The sequence below is a fragment of the Colletotrichum karsti genome, assembly GCF_011947395.1.
Source record: "Colletotrichum karsti strain CkLH20 chromosome Unknown Scaffold24, whole genome shotgun sequence".
NCBI lineage: Eukaryota > Fungi > Ascomycota > Sordariomycetes > Glomerellales > Glomerellaceae > Colletotrichum > Colletotrichum karsti.
Genome location: NW_024065924.1, coordinates 355,417 through 373,765, shown reverse-complemented (window position 1 = coordinate 373,765; position 18,349 = coordinate 355,417). Strand labels below are relative to the sequence as shown.

The following is an 18,349-nucleotide window of genomic DNA, read 5'->3' as shown; positions in this document are numbered from 1 at the left end:
AAAAGCAAGTCTAAGGCTCCTCTTCAATGGTATGTCCCCTTCAACAATAAGCTTATTCTTCTCTGGCTTTATAATCATGAATCTGCCGTGGTTGCCATCCACGTTCCTTTCGCTTTTCATCATCAAGGTTCTTGTTGCTCTCGCTGTCGTTGTCATCACATTTCATGCATTATCCCTACATCCCGGGATCCGGAACGCAACACACTTCAACCACTCTCCTTCACCCCGTCCTCAGTTTCGCAAAGGGGGAAACTGTCTCCCGCAGTACTCTCTCGACATTCTCAATGACCTGAAGGCGTGGCAGTCGTCTTGCGGGCTACCGAAAAGCCATCACCCACCTCAGTGGCGAGTGACTACCGCAACCGCTCACTTCGGCAAGGTGGAAGAGCACTACCAAAAGGCCCTCCAGACTCACGTCCTCCACACCATGCTTCACCAGACGAGACTGGAGGTCATGTGCACCCCCATCATCGACAGCCTCTGGAACAAACCAGCCTTTCTCTTGTCCATGCTCCTGGGTGAGATGCTCAAGGAGCCGGAAGAGCGGACGGAATGGATCTTCTGGGTCGACCGCGACACCATCATTCTAGACGAGTGCCGACCTGCTACCAGCTTTCTCCCGCCACGCCCACTCGATGCCGGTGGCGAAATCCGGGGGCAAACCGGGGACGATGACGTTCAGCTTATTGTCACGAACGACTGGAACGGACTAAACAACGGCGTTTTCTTGGTCCGCGTTGGGCAGTGGGCCATTGAGCTCTTCAGTGCGATACTGGCCTTCCGACACTACAGGCCCGACGTCAACCTTCCGTTTACCGAGCAAAGCGCGATGGAGATTGTGATGAGGGAGCCGCGGTTTAACAAGAGCGTACAGCTCGTACCGCAAACCTGGTTCAACACATATCCCGGGGGCAACGCGAGTACGTTCCTGGATAGGGATGACGAAGACGGACTGGCCGACTATCAAGTCAGAAGAGGGGACTTTTTGATTCATTTCGCGGGAGTTTCGAACAGAGACCGTAGCCTGAATGACTGGACAGCTATGTTGGGTATAATGCCAAAGGTTTGGGAGGAGTGGAGGCTACAGAGGAATGTCACGGCCGGCATTGATGCGTTTTGGAAGAAAATGGAATTAGAGAAGACGGATAATAGTTCCGCAGAGGAATAATAAGTATAAATTATAAGCTCACAGAAGAGTCTAGAGGAATATGTACGGTATTGTAAGTCCCATTACAACTCACTGACTGGCGAGAAATCCGTCGATGTTGGCAGTGATGTCAACCAACGGCCATTCCGTACGGTTGCCAGCCAACGTGCCGACAACTTTGGCATCTCCAAACCATTCCGTGACTGCATAAACGCTGCCTCCGATCTGCACTGTCGCAACAGTCGAGCCGCCATCAGCAAGGTATCCGTTGGGGACGGTACCGACAACCGCAGCCGACTCCCACTTCGCATCGGCTGAGTGAAGCACCACCGTTCCGTTGACGTTATCAGAGACGAGAATAACAGTGCCGTTGTATCGGGAAGGAATCGAGACGCCGTCGAGAGCCGAGCCGATGATGCTCGCCGAGGTCAATGGAACGCGGACCGGCGTAGGAGCCGTGGCGGCGGTGATGTCGAAGCGGTAGAGTTGACCATCCGAGCTGTCGGCAACGAGAATTGACTTGCCATCGGGGGCCGAGACGAGTCCGGACAAGCCGTGGATGGTGTGGTCCGCGGGCGTCTTGAGGTACCAAGCAGTAGCCTCAGAGCCGTCAGGGCTAACACGGATGATGCTGCTCGGGAACGTACCGAGCGCAAAGGTCGTGCCGTCCGCGCCGTGAGCCGTGTCCTGGAAACCGCCGTAGACGCCGCCGGTGACTTCGGTCAGGTTGCGCTGCCAGAGGACCTTCTTCTCGGTGAGATCGTACTTGACGAGGATGTTGTCTCCCGTGATGTTCTTTCCCTCCGTGTCGAAGGCAGATCCGGCATCGACGATGATAGAGAGACGGTCGAGAGGGTCGACGCGAACACCGCTGGTGTGAAGCTCACTGTCGAAGCTGAGACCCGGGATTTCGATGGTCTGGATTTCAGAGGTGACGGGGTTCCAAGACGCGACGGTGGTGTTGTAGAGGACGCTGTAATCGAAGTATTAGTCTTACTTTTCTTTCGGTGATCGGATGATAGGTAGTGTCAGTTGAAACTAACCTGAAGTATGCGACGCAGCGCTTGGTGTCAAAGTCGGCGTTCTCGGGGTACAACTGGAAAGAGTTGACTGTCTTGTTTCCAGAAACCTGACCGCAGGTCGTGTTGCTCTGTTGCTTCGTCGGGCAGGCCTGAGCAGCAGGCAGAGCCAGCAATGGCAGAACGTAGGAGAGAATCGCAATCATGATGGCGGACAAGTGAGATTGAGGTCGGCTGAAGCTCTGTAGACTTTTCCACTGTTTTGGCGATCCCCTTACTTTAAGTACTCATCTCATGTCTGCATGTGGAAGTAGAACAGCCGCATATCCACCTCGACTTGACAGGAGAAGCCCCTACCCCCTGATGTGACTTACAAATGCGCAACCACTGACAGATTTCGAGCATGTCATACCATGACCACGCATGGTAATTTCATTTCTCGCGATACTACCATTACTGAATCCGGGCTGGAAAAGCCCCGCATCCATGGTTGCGGCCGGCAACGGTGGTGCGAGTTGACTCGTGCGCGGGTTCCGAGAGTTAGAATATTCGATGGATGGGTTGTTTTTCTTTGCCTCCGCGGACCCAGAATGCATCCGTCGGGAGCTAATTCCTGTCAAGCTTTGCGTCATCGCCCCCAGACCCTGCAGCCTCCGTACTAGACATGAGATCTTCCTTTGCAAAGCACGCTCCAGAAAACAGGTACCAACCGAGACATTTCCATATGAGACGAAAGAATTCTCAGACGCTATTTTCCTTCTGATATCACTTCGTGTCCCGTCAGCATTCTTTCTCAGAGCTATATTACAAGGCCAAAGAGAGTGAATAAGTTGACTAATGCCGGAAGTAGTTCCGATCCAGGCCCTCGGCATCCATGCGTCGGCTTTCTCCGTCTATTCATCTTTCCTCGAATAGATCTCGCCATGTTATCGGGCTCTGGGGTAAACCCTCGCTAACCACTTTGGGCAAAAATAGCCAGGCTTCGTCCAAAGTCCATCGCGTACCAACAACCTTTCAGGGTCACAGATCATAAGATGAACCCTTAATACTTCGGCCCTTCGTATGTGTAAGCTGAACAGACAAGAGTTTTAGATGAATGCCCAGCTGAATTCGGCACCTCTCTACCCGACTTTTGGCGCGCGAGTTCTTGGCGTCAGGCTACCAAAAATGATCCCGCATTTCAGTCAAGTTCTAGAGACATTGATGCAGTATATGTAAGCAAACTTGGAACTTATTCTTCCAAGTAAGCTTTCTTCATACTACTAGAACTACGGCGTCTTGCCAACGTCTCGAATACGCAGCTTGACTCTGTACATTCACGTCGTGATTGGCCGAATTGATCCGTCAGCAAGAGCACAACAAGGCTCACCTGGGGGTTTTCATAATGAATCAAACTCTCAGGATACAAAAGGTGACCGCAAGGGTCAAACCGATGAGTTTCAAAACCAAAAAAAAAAAAAAAGAAAAACGAAAAAAACGAGAAATGAAAGGGACGAGACTCGAACTCGCGCGGGTTGCCCCACCAGGAAACAGATGTTAAGCTGACCTTAACCTGGCGCCATAACCAACTCGGCCACCCTTCCGGATGATGATCCTGAGAATCTCGGATCTGTGATGCGGTCGGGTGGGGAAAACAGAGGTTTTGATCTGTGCCAGGCGAGGTGAAGTTGTGGGTTCACGATGCTAGCAACCCTAGCGCCGACAACAAGGCGGGTCTTGACTTTTAGTTCAAGCAGTACGTTGGAGGAGGTGTGTTTCACTTCCGAATAATGAGTGTTACTCTTTTTTGCGATGAAACACATAGCCTCTAGTTTATAAAGTATTCTTCGTTAAGACTTTTCTTGATTGAGAACACAAGTGTTGTCGAGGTTTCTCTATCCATGTAGGTAGAGTCGAGACTCGAACAACCCAGCGTTGAGTCAAGAGTATTAGCTTCGTACTTCATTGGAAACTTACGTCCATGCTAGTTTCAGTTGAAGATGCTGCCAAGCAGGGTTTCAACTGCATGTATTTCTGCAGGAACCTCTGTGCTTCAACCAAGTATGCTTGAATTTTCAACGGTATTAACTGTAGTAGGTACTATCTGAAGCTTGTTTTCTAGTTCTCATTTTTATTGACGATGATGTCATTTCGTTCAGCCCACTTAACTAAGATCGCCGCATCCTAAAGCTGGGCTTGTGGTTTTCGTGCTTACTACCTAGCCGATATGCCGATTCGCGCCTCGCGTTACTAGCGGCTCATGGAGGAACGATATTGAAGGAAGCGGGGATAAGACGGTGGCGTGTGGCGTTAACGCGCAGTCAAAGCATGTCTCAAGAGCTAAGACCGCATTTAAAACAGCTTAAGTCCACCTCACACTCCTCATGGCGTAATTACGACCGAAGGATGCGAAGGAATGTGGATAAGAATCAGCACATCTCCCCAATTGTCATAAAGAAGTCGTTTGCTCCTAGAACCTGAAGCACGTCTGTCTGTGTGAATTGTTCCAACGTCAACAATCGCGAAATTCGAATTGAACTACCAGCCACGATGTCATCAACGAAGGGCCTTGTTCTCATCACGGGTTCCAACGGCTTCATTGGGGCTCGAACTGTCGAAGCCTTCCTCAAGGCCGGGTACTCCGTCCGGGCCGTGACCCGTTCGTCATCTTCAGCCGAGGGTTTGCTCAGCGCGTTGACGAAGTACACGGAGTCTGGCCACTTAACCACAGCTCTGGTACCCGATATCACGGCGCCGGGAGCTTTCGACGAAGCAGTCAAGGATGTCACTGCCATCACCCACCTTGCGAGTCCCGTCAACTTCAAAGTACGAGATGCGGATGCTATCATTGGGTCGGCTATCAATGGCACGACCGGCATTCTGAGCTCTGCACTCAAGGCGCCCTTGCTAAAATCATTCGTTTACATGTCATCGATCGTGGCCGTGAGGGGCAAAGGAGAGAAATTTCTTGGTCGATACGTCACGGAAGAAGATTGGAACGATGAAGCCGAGGATGCTTTGGAGAAAGCGGGTGATGAGGCTACGGGACACCACTTCTATGTTGTCAGCAAAGTCAAGGCCGAACGGGCCTTTTGGGAATTCCGAGAGAAGAACGCCGAAAACATTAAGTTCACCATGACGGCGATCAATCCTGTCTGGGTTGCGGGGCCGCCTTTGATCCTGCCAGAAGACCCGAACAAGCTGAGCGACACTGCGATCGTCGCGTACCAGGTTATGGCTGGGCAGGAAGTACCGCCCGTCGGTCCAGGAAACGGCACTCATGTCGATGTCCGAGATGTCGCTCGTCTTATCACCTTTGCGGTCGAGCACAAGGATGTTGCTGATGGGCAGCGGTACATCGCTGGAGGAAACGGCAATGTCGCGAACGTCCAGGCATACTGCGATCTTCTCAGAAAGGCGTACCCCGACAGGAGGGACATCATTCTTGAAGGCAAGCCGGGCGAAGGCTATCATCAAGACTACAGCATAATCCAGGGCTCGCCTATGGTCGATGGGTCCAAGGCTATTAAAGCAACAGGTCAGAACTGGATCCCTTTCGACAAAACTATTCTGGACGCTGCGAAAGCATATGAGAGGTACTTCTAAAGCTGTTGGCTTTTAGAAGACCTTTAGTTGGATAAGCACCAAGAATCATAGACGAAGCTCCCAATTGAATTGTTCAGAACATTCGTCTCCATCTTTTTGAAATCGTACAGAGCTCGTTTATGAATGGTGGAATCAACAGCAACACGTCGGTGGCCAGACAAGCTGGAAATACACGAAAGCTGGAAATACACGATTTGTGGACTCTGTGCAACTTGGCCAGCGCCAATACCCAATGGATGGCTTTCAGACTGGGCTCGACCAAGCATAAATTTTGCCGCCATGTTCTTTCTTTTCGTCTCATTTGAATTATAAAAATATCGACTCAAACAAAAGAGTGAGTCCATAGGTGAATTGAACAACACCATTGAAGTCCCACTCATCGTCCCAACAGCGCGTAGCGAATGGAAATCCCCCAGGTTTCGCTAAGCGCCTGTCCCCAGGGCGGCAAAGCACAAACGATTGGGGGTTGACTGACAGGCAGTCAGACGCCTGTCCCGGCCTACGATGACCCCTGCAGGCGGTTTCAGCCCTGCCAATGTTGGTTTGATTGGCTGTGGAATTTCCATCATGAGATGCCGCCGGCCAGCGATCAAGGGTCCGTTTTCCTCGGCGTCAGTCGATGCGACTCAGCCTCTTTGTCTCGTCAGGAACTGTGTGTTCATGCTGTCTTTGTCGAATGGTGATTTTATAAGGAACAGGTCGTGACCTGTTCTAACATCTTGAACTGGCTCCTCTGAATCAGTCCTCCCCCTCCTCAGTATCACTCCGGTCTACTTTCTGCGTTTTCCTTGGGTCTTTCTTTTGCATCTCAGCAAGACTTTCTTTCTGCATACTGCTAGCCAGTTTATTATTCCAAGTTCTTCTCGCACCATCACCACAGTCGAGATTTGAAACGCGTATCGCACCAGCAATCTTATTCGTTACAAGGAATCATCATTGGTCTTTTTTTCATACAAATCTTTGCATTTTCCAAGATACCCCCTTAGACCATCCATATCATCAAGATGGGTCAATTTTCCAACGCCATCAAGGCCGGACAAACCGTCATCGAGCTCGGCCGTAACGCTCAGGGCATTGCTGGCGCTGCATCCGAATTCCGCAACGCAGACAAGGGCGAAATGGGCCGTACCGCCGGCCGACACGCCTTCAACGAGGGTGCCGAGACGGGCAAGACGATGGGCAAGACATGGCTCAAGACGTTCGAAGTTATTCCGCGCCTGGTTTGCCGCGGCCTGCAGTTCCTCTTTGCACTCATCGCCTGCGGCTTTTACGGCAACCGCGTCCAAGCCGAGGACAAGGCCGACGAGGGCTTCTCACCAGAGTGGATCCTCGCCATCACCGTCGCCGGCGCTGCTGCCGTTTCGTCCGTCCTCTTCGTCCTGGCCACCCCGCTCAGCGCCATCCCCTTCATCGGCAGCAGGGTCAAACTGTTTAAGACGTACCGAGCCTTCGCCTGGGACCTGTTCCTCTTCATCATGTGGATTGTCGTCTTCGGAATCTTCGCGGGCATCTTCCTGAAGAGGGACAGCGACGACAAGTACAAGGGCAGCAGCACGGGAGCCATGAAGACTGCCGTGTGGGTGGATCTGGTGAACGCCATTTTCTGGCTGATTTCTGGCGTCTACGGCTGCATCAAGACTTTCCTGGGCGACAAGGTAGATCATTTGTCGGACAAGGCCGGCAAAAAACTGTTCGAGAAGAAGCAGAAGACGCCGCCCAAGGACGGCTACGCTGAGAGTGTGTAATGAGATACGATAATGGTCATTTTTATAGCATAGCGTGTAATATAGAACAGCGCAAGCTGAAGCGTGGAAAATTCATCAATATTGTCATTCGTCTACCCTTTGGAAATTTCAGAAGGCTTCGCTATGTTGCCCGCCTCCATCAATTATTTAGGCACTCCTCGGTTGGATAAGTGTCGAATACCTGCAGTGATTCTATGATAGCATCGCCGTCGACGATGCCTCGACCCATTCAGCTCTTCATAGAAGTTCCATAAATCTTCTGGCCGTGTCGCCAACCCATTCCTGGACCTCAAGCTGCGAAATGGTATGATCGGCTCCCGGAATAAGACCTGATAGCTCGCTTACCACTCCCTTCGGACACGCCTGAATCCAGCGCCCCAGTAGCTCTGTTTTATTGACGGAAGGTAGAACAAGCTCGTCTTTCTCCCCAGGAAGCAGAAGAATGGGTTTATGGACTTGGCCGAACTTCTCTTGGACGGTGGCGTCATCAAGATCCCAGGAGAAGTAGTCATCGTCGCCACTGTAGTTCACCACCCATTAGCCAGCCATTTTTATTTTGTATCGATGGTTTTAACCTGGGAATATCATACCCTTTTGCTCCAAGCGAGTTCCATCGGTAAGCCGTGATAGGAGATGTGAATATGAAAGGGATCAGCGAGGTTGGCATGGCCTCATTCTGCATGCCATCGGCAATCATCTTCTGCGCGTGCCCGATGCTCTTTTCATACTCCTCTTGTGACATAATAAGCCCAGCAGCTTGTCTGTCTGAAACCGGGTTCAAGAGGATGTAGCCATCGACCGGGTTGCTGTTGTGTTCTCTGAGCTTTGTGTACTCGAGACAGTCCTGGCAACCTATGAAGAGCAAGAACGTGTCAGTGTGCTGAAGTGATTTCCAGAGGCAAAGACTGTTACCGGTGGACGCTCCCATGAGAACAACTTTCTCTTTTCCAAGCTTGCGGAGGTACTCAACTAAAGCAGAGATATCCTCAACATCATTAGAGAGTTTGGAGTACCCGAAACCTGTGAACGAGCTTCGCATCCGCAGCTCCCACACGCCGTACTCAGAACCCTCCAACTTCTTGGCTAACACACCCACGACGGCATTGGTATGCGGGCCCTCGGTAAGACCTCCCACGAAAATCAAAGCATTCTTTGAGGTCGATGTTCCTCTCTCGTAGGCCACAAGGTTTGGCGTTTGGGAGGGGATGTGGTGGACGATGACGTGAAATGGGGCAGGGAAGTCCATGTTTGAGTGTTGATATGAATGAAATCTGAGCCTTGTAGCAGGTCTTCTGTTTTACCGGTTGCAAACCTCCGTTTATATGCTGTTTGGTGTTGAGCTATGAGTTGTCTTATACAGCAAAATACGAATACGAGATCTCATCGCCAAGCAGGAAGGATTCCGAACTGGTTTGCTTGGGTCAGAACAACCTCGTCTGACACCCCTGTAAAGTCCATTTCACCCAATAAGTGCACATTTTCGAAGAGGCGAGAGGGTTCGTATTCGGGTTGGATAACTTGGGTAACTATTCCGCTCTTGAGCCCGCAGCAAATTATGACAGCGCAAATGTGCCTGAAGTACCGACTGGTTGTCCAAGCCACGTCCATGTGGTCAAAGAAAGATGTTCGCTCTCAGCCAACTTTCTAGATTATTAGGGTACCATTGGATTTCCGTTTATACCCGCGTTTTCGGTCGCTCCTCTCAAACGTTGGCGGTTATGCTACTGCAGTAAACATTTTTGTTGATGTTGATGTTATATTAGGGACTTGTGTAGAAGAAACAGGCTTTTGCTGCAAGTATGTAAAAATACAATACTCAGTCTGAGGAAACAAAGGTTTTCCTGGTCGACCTGTTTGACCAATGCCAAGACAACTCTTGCCAATCAGGCAATTGCAGGCACGCTGAATGCTGCTTTGCCTGAATCAACTCCATCATGCAGCGCAGCTTTCTTCAAATCTTTGTTTGTAGAGTATGTAGTTTGAACGTCATGACAGTCTACAGATTCCCAACTCACAAAGTATAAGAGAACCTTCAACCCCCAGCATACGACTTCCACTTGTAGTCATAGATCATCGACATCGGTATCTATCAATCTGACAGGTCATCGTATCGACGAGGAAGGCCTCCAGGCGAGACAAATGCTCCTTCCTTCGACATCGACACCTCGTCTTACGGAAGACAAACTTCCAGTGATCAGCTCGGATACCCAGTGTTTGATTGACCACTTCACCCGAGTCACTCCACGTCTTCGAGTGCTCCACGCCACTTAGAAGAATGCGGGCAAGCTACTCATGAAACCAACCCGCGATTCCACAGTTTCCGGACCCAGCCTCCGCGCGGCCCATCACCAGGTCGGCTGGTACCTTGCCACCGAGTTCCTGACGGAGATTCTTGAACTCGAGCAGTACCTGATTCCTCATGTTCAAGGTCACATGGTCATCGGCCACAAATTCCTGGGCGAAGATGAGACACTTATCGTGGCTCTCATGCGCGGCGGGGAGCCGATGGCCATGGGTATCAGCGAGGCTATGCCCAGAGCCATGTTTCTCCACGCCAAGCAGCCGGAGGACATGACCAAAGGTCACGTCGAAGGCAAGAAAGCTGTGTTTTTGGTGGACTCAGTGATCAACAGTGGCAAGTCGGTCAAAGAGTTTGTGGACCATGTTCGTGCGCTGGACAGTAGGATTCGAATCGCGGTGGTGGCTGGAGTTGTTCAGGAGAGAGCGATTACGGATGTGATGAGGCCTCTCTCCAGAATCGCTGATCTGAGTCTTGTGGCGCTTCGTCTCTCTGAGAAAAAGTTCACTGGGCAGGGCGGCACGGATACAGGAAACAGGCTGTTCAACACCACGAATTTGGCATGATGCAAGGAATGTTTATGCTTGCGGTATCAGCGTAGGCGTATTGTTCGTGGAACACTCATTGGATCAGTACATGTTATGTTCCAAGTCGGATAGATTGCAACTAAATATGCGATCAACAACTTGAAATTTGCCTCGTTGATTAGATTGGCATCATTTGGAGCATGAAAAATGTACCCCGACCTTCTGTCACGCATGATGAAACCTGATCCATCATCTCGTGAGACCGAGACACTTGGCCCTTCCGAATGTTCCATATTGTCTAGATATTCACAATGTTGCTATCACTAGATAGAACGAAAACAAAATATTATAACGTGATGTGTACTAGAGCTCATCTAAAATCCCGATTTGTAACTTTGTAAGGGACGTCGCCTAGTCCAAGCCCAGTTGAGTCAAGCTAATATTTGGTAAAGGATGTCCTACCTATTTGCAATTGTTTTAATTCCTTATGTCTGACAGATATTGAGAGTCACAATTAATGCCATATGGTGTAACTAGACGGCAGTCATATAGACTCATAAAACATATTACGTTGAACCCAAGTTCTTCTCGGATGGTATTCTTATTTCGACGGACAAGAGCCTGAACAAAGATTCCAAGAGTTCCAAATTATTTAATATCCTGCCTCTCCACCATTCTTATCTCTTCATTATGAGCAGTAAGCAGCTCGGTCACAATTTCACCGCCATTCCATGCTTCTGCAGCCATTCGTGCAAGTTACTCAGCAGTCTCCTTGCTGACTTTGGCTGTTTGAGAAACATGCCGAAAATAGCTGTATCGCAGTTTTGGCTTTCTGCGGCAGCATTCAAGTGCTCATCCGTGGTACGGAAATCTTTCCCTTCATATTCGAAGAGTGCAAGAAATACGTCAGAAACACTGATTAAGCCTACACCAGCCTCATATAGACTTAGACCTCTTGCCACCTCAGCATCAATAGCATCATTGTAGGCCCCAGAGGTTTTCAAGATGTCTTTGACAACGTCCGGCGTGAACTGAACTCGAACGTTCGGTTTCGTGAGTATTTTACTCACAACCCGATACATCTCATCGTGGCCACTTGCTTTTATGGCAGATCTGAAGGCTTTCTGAGTGATCTCCACTCCTTCTTGTTGACCTGAAAGCAGCCAATCGAACATGAACAGTCCATTCTCGTTTGCTGCTGCCTGTTCTAAGACACTTGAAGTCATCACGATGTCCTGTGGTCGTTGATCAAGTAATGACTCCAACGTCCTAGCTTCCTTTGATAGCCCTCCTACAAGTGCTATCATCATTCTTTCCGTAATAGTGAAGTCTTCTGGTCGTCGGCGCAGCAGCAGCTCGATCAGCTTTCCGGTACGTGTTGTATTCTGCTCGGCTGCTTGCAATAGGGTTGGCGTAATTACCATGTCCTTTCCGCGTAGATCGAGTAGTGTTTCCAGCTTTTCCGCACTGCATATCGTCTCTGGAATGACGGTGGCATTGATAATCTCATCAGTGAGTTCGATGTCATTTCCCGCCATTTTGAGCAGTAATCCCAGCGGTCCAGGATCTGTTGGGTTTTTCGCCGCTATCGAAACCAATTCTTGCAGGGTCTCGATGTCTGTTCTGAGACGATTGAACAGAAACTTTACTGTGTTGAGAATTGCGCCGGGACTCTGCAATTTAATCTGACTCTGGTGAACAATCTCTGGCCCCTTGCACTGAGACATCCAGCATGTGGCATCGAATGTGTTTCCAAGAGCCATTCGCAATGTACTCACTGTTGCATCGCTGCATGTGCCATCCTGATTCAGCTCACAAATTTTGATTAGGAAGGTGCTTTGCGAGTCTATGAGGGCAGGAGGAGGAGGAGGCATAACTTGAATGCTTGATGTCTCGCCCAGCACTAGGACTGCCGTCGTCTGAATTTTCTGGCTGGGGTCTTTCTCCATATTCTTCTTGTTTAGGAGTTTGAAGATTGTAATTGCGCAAGACCATAATCCGTCCTGAATCGCACGTTCCAATGCTGAATCGTTGCTGTAGAGACCTTGGCCGCCAAACGTGACATCCCATATTGCACCCATGGTAACCAGCAGGTGCGCCGCCTCGTCTTGTTGGTTCTCCATTGCAGTGACAAATGGTGTTTTTCTGTCCTGGTCAATGTCATTAATCTCTGCTTGCTTCTTGAAGAGAAATTCGATTGCGCGGAGACTTCCACGTGCTGCTGCCCAGTGAAGGGGCAGTCGTCCTCGTAAATCCTTCGTCTCTGGGGTTACTCTTCTGTCATTCATCAGAATGACCATGACAGATACATGATCATTCTCGGACGCATATGAAAGAGGGGTTCGCCAGTCGTCATCTTTTGTCGTTGGAAGCGCGCTATAATCCATCAAAATACGCGCTACATCAGCATGTCCCCTCTCTGCAGCATAACTCAGTGGTGTCCGTTCAAATCCATCTTTGGAATCTGGCGCAGAACCAAACTCAAGACATGCGTTGACAATTTCGGGCCAACCCCGTTCCGCCGCCCAGGAAAGAATCGTGCGTTCATTGGAGTCTTGAAGTTCGATGTTCTTGGACCGACTGATTTCTACCAGACATCGAACTCGGTCCTTGTCGACAACTGCTTGAAGAACATCCGTAGCATTGGAGACACTTTCGATAGTTTTCCCGCTCCGTTGAATCATGAGATCAGCGTACCGACCAGCCACCTTAGTAACCGAATCTGTTGGCGGCTGGCGGCTAACAGTTTCAATCCAGCGCATGCATGTGCCTTTACGGCCAAGCTCTTCGTGATGGTATTGCCGCAACGCATTTCGATAGAGTTCTGCCAGTTCCAGAAGAGTTGTCTCCAATCTTGTGTCATGTGGATTTTGGTCAAGTGCCCGAAGCCCCGTCTGCCACGCCCATGCCAATATAGGTATGCTCTGCTTTTTTGAATTGAGATCCGAGTCTTCTCTCCTTTGCAATCTTGTAGACTTCCGGGAGAACAGATGTAGGAAGAGGTAGCTTTGAGTGACGGCTTAATGATGGAATAATGACTGCGTATGCCTCTTCCCGTGAACCGAGACCGCTCTTGCAGAATGACTCCACAAGCTTAGAGACCACAGCATTGGTGAGATAGAAACCACTGTCGTCTTCTCCCCAAGTAGTGCCACCTTCAATGGTCTCGAGCACCATCGCCATTGCGCTGATGAAGGACTGGTAAATATCTTGAGCACATAACTCGGAGATCGAACGCCGAGAATTTGTGACTAATGCATGTGTCTTGCTCAAGCCAAGGGGGTCTTCGTGACCAGCTGGAAGCGCTGCACCCTGCCAACCGAAAAGTCGAAATAATCGATTATCAGGGACTATTGGAGGTACTTCACGCAACATACTTCCAGTGGAATCGCCTTGATGGCTCCAGAGAGAGAGAGCTCCTACGTGTGGCCACGTTGGTTCACATTGCTTACGCGACATCAATACGGGCGTATCTTTCGTCCAATACCTGAACTCTCTCTCAGCCATGCTGGTTTCATCCTTGGTCTTTCCGAATGCAATTATTCGGGCTCTGGGTATGTCGGACGCGGTAGACAGCTCACGGTATTCAGTGTCTGAGGTTGATCGTATGCATTTTGAAATAGGAGTTGACTCGATAGACCAAACGCAGAGGCCGAGAATCGCTTCAAAGACACTCTGCTCGACTTCCCATGTCGTCAGATCTTGACTACTATCGCAGCTTATTTGCCTGAGAAACACATGAACTTGATGTTCTTCATCGATATGCTGTTCCGAACGGCGTGAGGCGTCCCACGAATCGACATGTTGGCAAACCCGCACATCGATACTCCATGCGAGCGATTTGGCTTGCTTCCATTCGGGTTTCAGGTAGGGATACAGAACGCTTGCAGAGGATTCTATGGCTGTTTGCAACTGCCGGACTTGTTCTCGCAACGGAATGATTCGATCATCCCAGGCTGTGGACGATCTTGACTTCATGTTGTCTGTGGGGCTGGTCAACTCGGCAAGGCGAGCTCGGTAATACAACAATTCTCCGGCCACGTGTGGTTTCATCTGCGGTCTTTTCTGGGCCCTGTCTTCCAGTGATGAAGGGGTAATCAGTGAGGCAGAGCGTTGAATGTTCCGTAACCATTGTGCCTCCGCCCATCTCAGGGCTCTTTGAGATCTCATGGTGTTTTGCGTTGTAATTCTCTGGGACGTTGCACTTTCCTCGCTTTCGAAAAAGGCACGGACGCCTATTGTTCCATATCGCTCTCCCTCCATCTGAATAAACTTGATAGGCCCCTCAGTAGCGTGTTGACCACTCGTTACCGTGTCTCCGATGTCATGGATAAGAGGGGCCTTCTCGTGGTCTGCTGGTCCTGAGTTCTGAATTGTCTGTGACTCCGGACAGGGAATAATCGACCAAGATATTGTTTCTTCCTCGTTTTTGTATTTCTTCTCCTTCTGATCGCGTCCAAAACACATTCGCATCGCAAGCCAGTCTAACTCATGACCTTTAACGTCTTCTCGATGATTGCGAAGTAAATTCTGGTTTTCGTTCAGGCGTCCCGTACGCAGAGTAGCGCGTACAATACTCATGATTACTATAGCACCCAAGACGATGATGGAGACTGACGAGTGCATTGCTCTCAAGCCGATGAATTGAAATATGAACCCAACCATTGTTGAGCTCGTGGCCAGCCAGACACCCACATGACGCTCGTCAGGCTTCCGGGGGACTTTCCACGAGGTGATGTATTCCTTTAATGGGTCCGACGAGTCCGTGAAAGCGAATGGATCGTATGTTTGATCTCCGATGGTCTGATTTCCCGGTTGTGTAACATATACGCTCGCGGTCCGGCTTGGTTCATGTCTCCGAAACACTCTCTCTTTGGTACTCCTTTCCACAAGATAGGCGCACCAGAACATGCCACAAGATAGAAGTACCGTCCCGGTGGTCATGAGAGGAAAGGCCCAGACTTGTGGAGGTGCGTCATCCTTTTCATATCGCCAGTAGTACGTGGCAAGCGCACCAAACACGATGACTGAGGCTTGGCAGAGGAATCCAATGCCCGCTGCTATCCAGTATACGTAGAAAGGGTGCTTTTTGATACCGATATTGAAAGAGAGGTTGGGGTTTGGCGCAAAGTTGACGTCTTTGGGACCGGCTGCCTTCCCAGAGGCTTTCTCTTTGCCTCGAGGTATACAGCGCCTTAACCATCTCTTAAACGACTCCCAGCAACTGACTTTTGACTTTTTGGCCTTATTGCTTGTATCGTCAACTCCCCTTTCTGTCCATCCTGCAGCTTCTGCGAGATTCCCTTCGACATAGTCTTTGAAGAAGTAGATGCCACATTTCGGAGCGGTAAGCTTGTGCTGATCATTGACTGTGTAAGAGAAGTCGGCTTGTTTGGTGTCGTGAACCACTTCGATAATCTTCGGTCGACCAAACACTCGAACAATGGCGCCGTTGTGATACAGTTCGCAGACATCTCGACTCGTGGACGAGCACAGCTCCGCTTCGGCAATCCCTCCTCCCTCTTGGGCTCGACCGATGAAGGCTCGTAAGGACGGCCCGCCGCAAACGCGGATCGCAGACACGACCGCAGTGACGATACCGAGAGGCGCCATCGCGAAGATGAAGTTGTCCCAGATGGATAGCGACTCGCTTAGAAACTGCTTAGTCACTTGTTCGCCGAAAAGAGCAAGCAAAGGTGAAAGATCGGTGGCTAAGTTGTTCGAGAAGTCATCCCACCAGTCGGCTTCAACAGTGGTGACAAGGCAGAGTGCCACCAAGAGGTGAATATGAATACTACTGATTTGAGACATTGTGCCGTATGCCTGAGATTCGTAGAACTATTGACAGACGGAGCTTGGATATCGTCGGGTAAGTAACGACGTGATGATATTTTGCGATTAGATAGGAAGCAGATTGTGGAAAAGGATAAAGAGCGAGTTTCCGTCCTGGCGAGAAATGTCACCAAGTCTTTTCAGACATAAAAATGCTCGACTGAAAACCACCGGGTCTGTAAAGTCGGCTGCCTTGGCCGCATCTGACCACGTCAACCTGCAGGCTGCATCTCGCGATCAGCATTTTCGTTGTTCCCTCCAATAGATCAAACCGCCTCTTCGCCAGGAACGGCCCGGCGCGCATGAGCTAGTTCTTGGCAAGAGGGGTCTTGCAGCATATGGCGGCTAACAAAACCTTTGGATGGACTTCGTTCGACATCAAATGCGGGACTATAATGACAGCATGACAGGGTCTGGAAAGATTCGAATTGGGTTAAACCCCATGCCGGACGCCATGCAGACAACCTCATTTGTCGGTATGCCTTCGCTTCTTTGGTTTAAGCGTTGTCTGGGGCTGCATTGGGTCGATGAAGTAGCTGATGATCTACGGATATCAGGCAGCGTGTCAACAACCGCGATCATTTCGGGTAGCCACCTGAATGATTCCAACCTAAGTCAACCTTGAAACTTCCAAGACGGGTTGCGCAAAGTCATGTGTCGGGAAGGGGGTTCGTTGAATAGCAAAATTGAACTACAATAGCCATAAATCTCTACTCCCATGCATGTTCTGCGGCTGAAAATGCCACCGCTAACCAGTAAAGACCCTAACGATGTTGTTCAACTACGCTCGCAACACCGAGCGCAAAGGAAATGCCTCAACGAACCATTTTCAACGAACCATTTCAATGTCCTCCTTGTCGTCCTCCGCAGCCATCTTCTTCTCCCTCCAGACGAAGAGAATCACCCCTATTCCACACAAGAAGACGATGGCCGCGACGCTGGTAATCGCAGCGACAGCTCGCGTGGTGCTGTCGTCCATGGCGGTCCGTAGCTTACCTGAAAACTGTCTCGTCTCTGAATGGGATAGACCGGAGCCTGTTCCTGGCTTCTCTTATTAACGGTCGATCTTGTCATAAAAAATGAGGTTAAATTGCTCTTCTTGTTGTGGTATTCAAAGCGGAAGGCGGCTAGGATCTTGGGGTCTCCGGGTATTCGCTAAGGCCGAGGTGTCGATAGGTTAGAGGTCGAAGTCGTACTTACTGTCAAAGTCTCGTAAAATCCCAGTGCGATTGTGGATGTTCGCAGCTTACCTGGATATTGGCGGTCTCGTTGAGTTCTGGTGGGCTGAGGTAGTGGTGGATTTGATAGCAGTCGTTCTGGCTGTCGCTGTCGATAGGAGGATCTCTGAATACTGTCTCAGGCTGGCTGAAAGGTCAATATACCAGATTCCAAAATCGTACTTACTGTCAAGTGCACAAACTGTCGAAGTGTTCGTGTTTTTCCGTAGCTTACCTGAATATCGTCGACTTCTCTAGGTTCGGGTTCCCTCGATACCGTAGGTCAGATGTCGAAATCCTTTTTTTGATGTCGAATACACACCGTATTTGTCCAAGTATTCGTCGAAGTATTCGTCCAAGTATTCGTCAAACTTTGCCAAAACTCGCTTGATATCTCATCCTCAATCGCTCCTTCCCTCCCAGTCACCTTCACCTCACTCACCTTTAAATAAACCCACACAAACAAAGCCGCCCCATCCCAAAACACCACTCACAAACCCAAACAACCCTCACAAAGACCAACCCACCTCACCTCCATCTCAAATCTTCCCTTCCCTTCTCTTCTCCCAGATTCCTACTCTTCACACTCAATACCGCTGGTCTGCAACAGGTCACCTCAGAAAGGGCCTGTGCGGCCAGTCAGTCTTCCATCCTCATCTTCTTCTTTCACCCACACAACCATATTATCTCATACCTTTCCTCCCGTTCAGAACCACCACAACAAAGCCATTATCTTCCTTTTATTGATCAAACTGGGATTTCACAGACCCTCAAGTGACCCAAACAAGAGGGAACACAAAAGGAAGTGAAGGGATATATATCCTCTCTCCGCAAACGGCACTTTGTTTGGACGCTCAGCTCCTTCCCCCTGAGAAAAAGATAAACATCAACAACAACGCAAAAGAAAAGGTGAAGCGATCTGAAGAGTGAGTAAATACATTTTTTCTTCCTCCTTCTTCCAGTCAAATACTCACTCAC

At 49.8% G+C, this 18,349-nt stretch overlaps 6 protein-coding genes across 6 annotated transcripts; 4 read left to right on the top strand and 2 right to left on the bottom strand.

The window, feature by feature from the left end:
- Positions 1-76: 76 nt before the first annotated feature.
- On the top strand, positions 77-1,168 carry CkaCkLH20_07594 (uncharacterized protein; the record flags this gene model as incomplete). Its single annotated transcript, XM_038890311.1, has 1 exon — positions 77-1,168. The coding sequence occupies one exon, from the start codon at positions 77-79 to the stop codon at positions 1,166-1,168; it is 1,092 nt and encodes a 363-aa protein (XP_038744361.1).
- A 69-nt stretch (positions 1,169-1,237) lies between these two features.
- CkaCkLH20_07593 (uncharacterized protein) lies at positions 1,238-2,372 on the bottom strand (the record flags this gene model as incomplete). The annotated part of the gene is made up of 2 exons (XM_038890310.1): positions 1,238-2,120; positions 2,191-2,372. The coding sequence occupies 2 exons, from the start codon at positions 2,370-2,372 to the stop codon at positions 1,238-1,240; spliced, it is 1,065 nt and encodes a 354-aa protein (XP_038744360.1).
- A 2,323-nt stretch (positions 2,373-4,695) lies between these two features.
- On the top strand, positions 4,696-5,751 carry CkaCkLH20_07592 (uncharacterized protein; the record flags this gene model as incomplete). The annotated part of the gene is made up of 1 exon (XM_038890309.1): positions 4,696-5,751. The coding sequence occupies one exon, from the start codon at positions 4,696-4,698 to the stop codon at positions 5,749-5,751; it is 1,056 nt and encodes a 351-aa protein (XP_038744359.1).
- A 1,004-nt stretch (positions 5,752-6,755) lies between these two features.
- Positions 6,756-7,496, top strand: CkaCkLH20_07591 (uncharacterized protein; the record flags this gene model as incomplete). Its single annotated transcript, XM_038890308.1, has 1 exon — positions 6,756-7,496. One exon carries the CDS (start codon positions 6,756-6,758, stop codon positions 7,494-7,496), a length of 741 nt encoding a protein of 246 aa, XP_038744358.1.
- A 237-nt stretch (positions 7,497-7,733) lies between these two features.
- On the bottom strand, positions 7,734-8,742 carry CkaCkLH20_07590 (uncharacterized protein; the record flags this gene model as incomplete). The annotated part of the gene is made up of 3 exons (XM_038890307.1): positions 7,734-7,790; positions 7,842-8,016; positions 8,087-8,742. 3 exons carry the CDS (start codon positions 8,740-8,742, stop codon positions 7,734-7,736), a joined length of 888 nt encoding a protein of 295 aa, XP_038744357.1.
- A 1,046-nt stretch (positions 8,743-9,788) lies between these two features.
- CkaCkLH20_07589 (uracil phosphoribosyltransferase) lies at positions 9,789-10,361 on the top strand (the record flags this gene model as incomplete). The annotated part of the gene is made up of 1 exon (XM_038890306.1): positions 9,789-10,361. The coding sequence occupies one exon, from the start codon at positions 9,789-9,791 to the stop codon at positions 10,359-10,361; it is 573 nt and encodes a 190-aa protein (XP_038744356.1).
- Between the last annotated feature and the right edge of the window lie 7,988 nt (positions 10,362-18,349).